General features: G+C 44.0%; 1 protein-coding gene across 1 annotated transcript in view; it reads right to left on the bottom strand.

The window, feature by feature from the left end:
• Positions 1 to 870: 870 nt before the first annotated feature.
• The window catches only part of LOC119372514 (CAD protein), a 158,414-nt gene continuing 152,040 nt past the window's right edge, over positions 871 to 7,244 (bottom strand). The window contains exons 41-43 of the mRNA XM_037642991.2: positions 4,720 to 4,821; positions 3,108 to 3,202; positions 871 to 2,152 (exon numbers count right to left, since the gene is read on the bottom strand). Of these exons, the coding sequence (XP_037498919.1) occupies positions 2,050 to 2,152; positions 3,108 to 3,202; positions 4,720 to 4,821 (300 nt within the window). The 3' untranslated portion in view covers positions 871 to 2,049. The remainder of the gene's footprint in view (positions 2,153 to 3,107; positions 3,203 to 4,719; positions 4,822 to 7,244) is intronic.

Raw genomic sequence — 7,244 nt, 5'->3', positions numbered from 1 at the left:
TTGACCTGAGACTGAGTGAGCCTGAGTGAGTGGACTCGAGAGTCCGTTAGGGTAAAATTTGCTGTTTTGAACATGGTGTCAATGCTTTTTAACGCCAATATCTCACATAATCTGTGCTCTACGATACCCCATTTGACCTTGTACCGTCTCATAAGAGTTACCAGTGGTTTCAATCCACTAAGGACACTTTTATGAAATACGTGACTTACACCAGATACCTATATCATGAACTTCCCGTAAAAGGTTTGCGGGTGAAGTCGACCCCCCCCCCCCCCCGAACTCGCACCTCTGATCAATAAATATTGAGATGGCACATGAACGCTAGTGCATTAAGATATATGCGAGTAGACTTGAGTATAAACTTAAGCCTATATAAGGCTGGTAGTAATGCTGAACATCAGTAGATAGGACCATAGGTTGGCAATAACAGGTGGAGCTCATTCAGACTGACTCAAGAAATATATTTTGCGCTTAGGGTTCACTCGGACCCAGACTCGGCAATATTTTCCTCAACCAGACTCGCTCGGACCCAGACTCACTAAAAATTTCCTCAGCCTGACTCACTCGAGCTCAAACTCACCAAACTATTACTCACCCGGACTCACTCAGACTCACGGCCCAGTCTGAGTGAGACCAAGTGAGTTGACTCATGAGTGAGCCTGCCAACCTAGGCTGTTGACCACAAGTTGAAGCACTGACATGCACATTGCCTACACCATCTTGAATGTGGATTTAAAAACTACATAACAGCAAAGTTTTCAGGTAGAACTCTGAACAGTGCGGCAAATGCTATCGGCAGAGCTGAAAACGCCATACGTCCATACACGACGCAAAAGAAGACTCAACCAGTAGTTAACAATGATGTTCACGTTGAAGTTTGCAAAAGTATCTTTATTTCTTTTGATTGTTGCATTCTGATCAAGAACAGCAGTTTCTCAACACAAGCAACTCCAGGGACGGGCAGATCAATGAATATTTGTAAATGTAAAAAATATTCCATGTCGTTAACATGAGGAATGCTTGTGTGATTTGCACAAAAACGCCAAAAAGATGTGGCACATATGCTGCGAAATCATACGCGGTGAAACACCTCGTCGGATATGGCACGAAAGAAATAACAGGGAAAAAAAAAACAGTATGTATATTTTCGGCAACAAGAAACATCAACAAGGTAAAGAAGAAGGTAGCACATATTCCAATCTACGATCACATATGAAACTACCGTGTCACAATACTCATTCCATTAGAAGGTACAGTAGTTCCTATCGTCGACTATTGTAACATCCACATATTAAACAGAGTGTAAAGAAATGATTTTCACGAAACATACGTCTCCTATCTCAGCATAACAACAAGAAAACAGCAAAGTACGCAAAACCGCATGGCTTATTAAGTCATCGAAAAGAGGCAGGACGGGAAACAGCAAAAGTACCCGCAAAACCCAGCTGCAAGCATTCAGCAAGCTTTCCATGCTGGATTCAGGTGCCTCAGATCAGTACCTTGCAACGCCACCAGCAGAGCTTATGATTGGCACCTCAAAACAGGATTGCACCAATGTGATATGCGCTGTAACTTGGGTTACAACAAAAATTAAGAACTAACTGTACAGCGACTGCGAAGGTCCCCTAGCTGAACCTGGACAGTAATGTTGTGACAAAAGGTGTTAGGATGCAAACAATGACGTCGTAAATACAAATGCTTGGGCACACAGCTCAACAGAAGAAATATTTCCGTCACTAAGAATAAAACGATAGCGGTACGCAGGGAACTTTCCGGCAATCGCAAGCGCGTCACTCGAGAGATGTGCTTCTACGTATAAAAATCGTGAAAATGTCAAAAGTATGCCGTGCCAAACCGAAAGTTGATTCCAAACATCCGCAAGGCACAGTTTTTGTCGTCCACAACATTATATAAGTACCGTGTTCACCCATTATCACAATGAGGCAGTCACAAGAGAGAACTGTGAAGAAGAAAAATAACGAAAAGAGCCGAGGGGAAGAGCCAGTGACTCGTCGAGATCACTGCGAAGCGCCGTGGATTCGGGCGCTTTCACACACGTCCGAGCACCATAGCTAGGAGTGCCATGCGGACGTACATTCCAGCCTCGGCTTGCCGGAAGTAGGCTGCTCGGGGGTCTGTGTCGAAGTCCGGACTGCATAAAGGGAGGATGAAACGGTGCACCAACGGTTAGGAACAAGCTTGTCATCATACTCAGTCTACTTTATGTCTGCTGCCAAGACAAAGGCTTCTCCCAACGACCTCACATTCACTCTATCTTGTGCGAGCGAACTGATTCCATTTCATCCCGGCGAAACTTCTTAATTTCGTCGCTCCATCTAACTGCCATCCTTGGCTGCGTTTCCCATTCCTTGGTATTCATTCTATTGCTCTAACTGACCTGCAGCTGCCTGCCCTGTGCCTTACGTGGCCAGTCCAGGTTGATTTCTTTGGTGACTTGTACTGACTTGTATGCTAAATTAAGCAATGAAGTTTTGCTGGCTGACTTGAGGTGGCACCAAATATCGCATTTTCTCGCGTATAACCAACCCAGGCATATAACCTACAAACTGTGAAAAAATAAAAATGAAAGAGATAACCGTGAAGCCACGCTGTAAAGCAAGCTTGCGCAACATCCACACCCCAACTTTAGCTCTGAACTTTCTGCATACTTTGAGCTGGTTACATGCGTGAAAATACAGTACTGCCGAATAACATCACGATGTGAGCCATATTAGACCAATGCCTGTGATTCTCTGCCCATTGCCCATTTGTGGTTGTTGCAGTCTTCCATCTTAAAGCTAAGCATTTCTTGCCTCACTCCAGCTGCTTTATGGAAGGTAGGTTCCTATCTTATGGTTTCAGGTCTCCTTGAAAATTCAAACTGAAGCGAGGGGCCCGAGTAACTGCAATGATTATGAGAAACTTGCAGCACCAAAAAGGAAGCTTGGCAGACCATAAAACTCAGCCATTTTCCAGACATCCTGCCCTTAGTGAAAACCCGCATAGACGGCGACATATGGATTGGCAAATGTGCAACATGGTGAGCCCACACTTGCAAACTAGGAAAATGGGTCCAATGGCATGCTATGAAAAGCACGTCTACACACCTGATTTCGAAGACCCGTGGCAAGGGATGCATAACAATCATGCGTTTCTTGGCCTTCGTCATCAGCTGAGGTGTCACCACATAGAGGCCACAAGCCTGCGCAATATCCAAAGAAAGAAGAAAAAAAATTAGACAGGACAGTTGAGCACAGGAGCACACACACGTACAGCTGAACCTATACAGAATTTCTGAAGTTTGATCTCTTATGCAACGTATACAGTCGGCAACAGATTCTTTCTTTACATGGTGCTGCAAAAATGTTTGAATAATAGAGCACTGCAGGGGCCAAAAAAAAATTACTTCAATTTTCCAAGAAAATCAATTTTGTCAAATGCGAGATCTGGTAAAAATGACCTGATGTCACACTGTGGTGAAGTCCCCTCTTCACCGTGGCTGTACACCACGCATAAAGCAAAAAAGCATGTCCAATGCAGTGTGGTAATTAGGTAAGCAAAGCTGTCACGCTGATTCCGCCACTGCAGTTTGCCATAAAAACTTTGGTTGTTGTACACAGTTGTACGACACTGAACTGAACTACTTGCCCTCCACTTGTGCAATGAGTGCACTTTGAAAACTGTCATGTGCTTCAAGAACGAAGCGGCTTCCAACCTGAATTACAGCATCTTTTCTCACGATGCCCACAGTTTCTGTTTTGAGATGTTACACGAAGATGATGCCTGAAGAAGTCAGCAATAACTGACACAGCATCTGGAAGGGCTTCTCCTCTTGTTGGCTCTTTGACAAGCTTTTCTATGGCCATGTGCTGCCACTGTGCTTGAGCATTGCATTTCGTTGTCATGGGAGCTCCGGGCCCAAAAAATTTTCAGTGCTTGTTCACAGCAGCGTTTAAGAGGGCTGCTGTTTTTTATGCCGAAAAACTAACTGCGCTACGGGGTGCACATCTGGAACTTCTCAACTGACAGTGCAGCAGTGGCAACTGCAGCATGACCAAATTTTTTACATGTGACGTCAGGCGCGGGGCCTTTTATGGGCTGAAATTGAGACGCTTTCCAGAGCTTGCAGCACAATGGAAAAAAAGGAAGGAAAAAGAAAGAAAAATGAAGAAAATCTACCAATAGACTAATTTCAGTTTCGCTAACAAAAGGGCCAGTGGCATCATTAGCAATGCACAAAGGTACTTGTCCTGCTGTCTTCTGTGACAGTTCTAAGAACTGGGTGAGTGGTGAGTGATTGGGATGAGAAGAATGGGGAGTATATTCTTGCCACCACACACGCAGTTTTCAAAGATAGTTTGTTTCAAAATACCACGTGACTGATTCTACAATCTTTACTAAGAGGCAAGAAGAATTTCTCACAAATCCTGGAATTAACAGCACTATGTGATGAGATATTAAACTGCAATTTTCTGATCTTTGCAGTCACATGTATTCTTATGGGGGAAAAAAAAGGAAAGGAAGCTCAACACCTCAATGGGGTTTTGTTACTGGCAAAGGTCCCGCTGCTGCCAGCTTTTGGCAGCAACGGAGGTGGGTCTATATTTCAGTTTCAACAGTAAGAGAACTCGAAAGTGTACTGAGCAATGTTGCAAATAAATCCCTAAGCTTTGACCATCACGTTCGTTTCACTCTAGAATGAACATGAGGTGGCCGTACCCTCTCATATTCCTCCACGCTGCTGAAACGCTCCTTCTGAATCCTGGTCATGTACAGTACGTCCGTGTCTGGCAGTGCTGCTTCCAGGCTCTCAATGTCCTCCTGCTCGAAAGAAAAAGAGCCAGGAAAATCCATCATGAGGTCCAAATTTACACCTTGCGCACACATGAAAGACAAAGAAATGTGTTGTAAAACGAAGGGGAAAAAAAAATACAGCAGAATCCAGCTGTTACGTTCCTCACTGCTGCGTTTCACCATGAAAGGTAAAATTTTTTGGGAGAAGAATTTTGGAAATCAAACAAATTGCAAATCGAAATTTTTAGGATGGCTACCGCAACCAAAGAATATCAGGCTGGCCTGACACATTCACTTCGCTTTGCATGAATTTCTCCACAAAAATCATGGTGTATATGTGAAGGATCGCAAAAATTGAAAGAAGGAAACTGGCCATTTCAACATATCCAATGCCAGTATGCTTACTTTTATCTACGCTGCCTTTGATCTACATTATATGAAAACGATTTTTCAGTTGTATGTAGCTATTTGTAAGACTGTAATCTCAATAATGTATTTTTTGCATGCAGTGTACCATTGTGTACCGTATCTTTGTTTCTGGATGACAATGATGTTCATGTTTCTGAATTTTTCTTGGTCTAATAATTTTCTTTTGAATCTTCTATACCTATATATGAGAATTACAATTTCAATGCATATGCCCTGTTGCCACGTTGCCACACTGCCCGTGAAGTGTCATATTGTCATGTTAACCATGGTGCTGTTACCACTCAGACTATTTTCTTTTTGTGCTTTTTTTTTTCTGGGGCTGAGAACTAGTCAAGCTGTTTTATACACAGCTTTTGTTTCAGTCCTTTCTTTCTGTAAGACAGAATGAAAAAATAAACATGACTTGATTTCGTTGAAAGCGTGTGCACTGTGCCCAAAGCAAGTAACTTAGCACGGTTGATCAGAAAAAAGCTCAAGAATGCACAAAAACACCAAAATCCACGAAGGTGCGTCCCATCTTTCCCGCTTTCAAGCACCACCATCTCAGTGTGATTCAAAAGCTCAAGGTTTTGCCTTTCTGTTCCCACCCTCCTTGCATACAGTGGCTGCGTAACAAAATAGTTGGGAGAGGGGAATGATGATACAGGCCTGTCTGACGAAGTTAGTGAAGTATGCAGACCCCTGACTGGCTGTTGCTATGGCGATTTATGCACTGTCGCTACTGGTGCTCACTTCTAGGCCTGCTCTGAAAACATCGCGGCTCCACAGTTTCTTTACTGGACAACTTTGCGACCACAAACTGCAGCGAACCAAAGTTCGTTTTGAGAAGTTCAAAACCGGAACCATGTATAAAGAACTTGGCGTGACCTTTATCTGACTATGTGGAGAAAAAGAGGAGGTGCTTGTTACAAGACTCAGACGAGCCTGTGATTGCGTGGGAACAAAAAAGTGAAACACATCAAGCAATCCTTTGTCACACAGGCAACTTAGCTATAGCAAGGCAATACTTTGTCTCACCAAGTCATGCACTATGTGCAGCAATCCAAAGGTTGTGCGGAAGAGAGCACAGATGATGTGCTGGCACTGCTTCCCTCGCCCCCCCGCATGGCTGCGGGCTTTTGTCAAATGTTTCGAGGTACGGTGCATCTAACGTCACCATTAGAGAAACGATGTGGGACAGTAGCACGTTTGAGTGCATACTGAATAGGTTTTAATGGCAGACATGTGCACACCGCATTCATGCCAAAAGGCACAAGGTATATAACATGCGAGCGTGGTAGCCACCTTGCAAAACAATGGACATGCAACATCATCGCTGCCGTCATCGCAATGTTACATCTCCTCAGTAAGTTCGGGATGCGATCATTAGGCGAATGTGATCATTAACCCAGCAAACATGGTATCCCCGTTGTTTTGTTGTTCTTCCAGCAGTTGTAGCAGTAGAACACATTATTTTTGGTTGTTTATCTTCAGAGGATAGAGCTCTCAGTGATGCGCTTGTCTAAACCACTTTGATTTACCAAACATTTGTCGTGTTCTTCTCCCTTGAAAAGACTGCGACAACACTAACACACTCGGTGCAAATTATGCAATTTTTGCCCAAATGTAGCAGGCTGTAGCGTGCGTCGACTCTTGGTGCAGTTTGGCAAAGTGGCAAAGTAAACACATACCGTATATACTCGTGTAAGGGCCGCACTTTTTTTTCGAAATTTTTGCTTGGTGCGGCCCTTACACGAATCAGGCCGATGACAGCTCACCAAAGGTCTGTACTGTTTCCGCGACAGTAGCAGAGTGTAAGAGAGTCGCAAATGACATTCCAGGAATGTTTTTATTACGATTCCATTTCGCTATCGCTGTCCTCGTTCTCGGAAGAGCTCGCCTCGGCGTCGGCGTCCTCCCAGAGACGTTCATCCTCAGCGCTGCTCATGCAGTTTGAAATTCCAGTCACCTTGAAGCTTTTCGCGACTGTTTCAAATGACACGGCACGCCACGCACTCAAAATCCACGCACACACTTGTTGT

Source organism: Rhipicephalus sanguineus, chromosome 10 (genome assembly GCF_013339695.2).
Source record: "Rhipicephalus sanguineus isolate Rsan-2018 chromosome 10, BIME_Rsan_1.4, whole genome shotgun sequence".
In the NCBI taxonomy this organism is placed as follows: Eukaryota; Metazoa; Arthropoda; class Arachnida; order Ixodida; family Ixodidae; genus Rhipicephalus; species Rhipicephalus sanguineus.
Note: the sequence above shows the minus strand (reverse complement) of the source record. Positions and strands in the feature narration are given on the sequence as shown.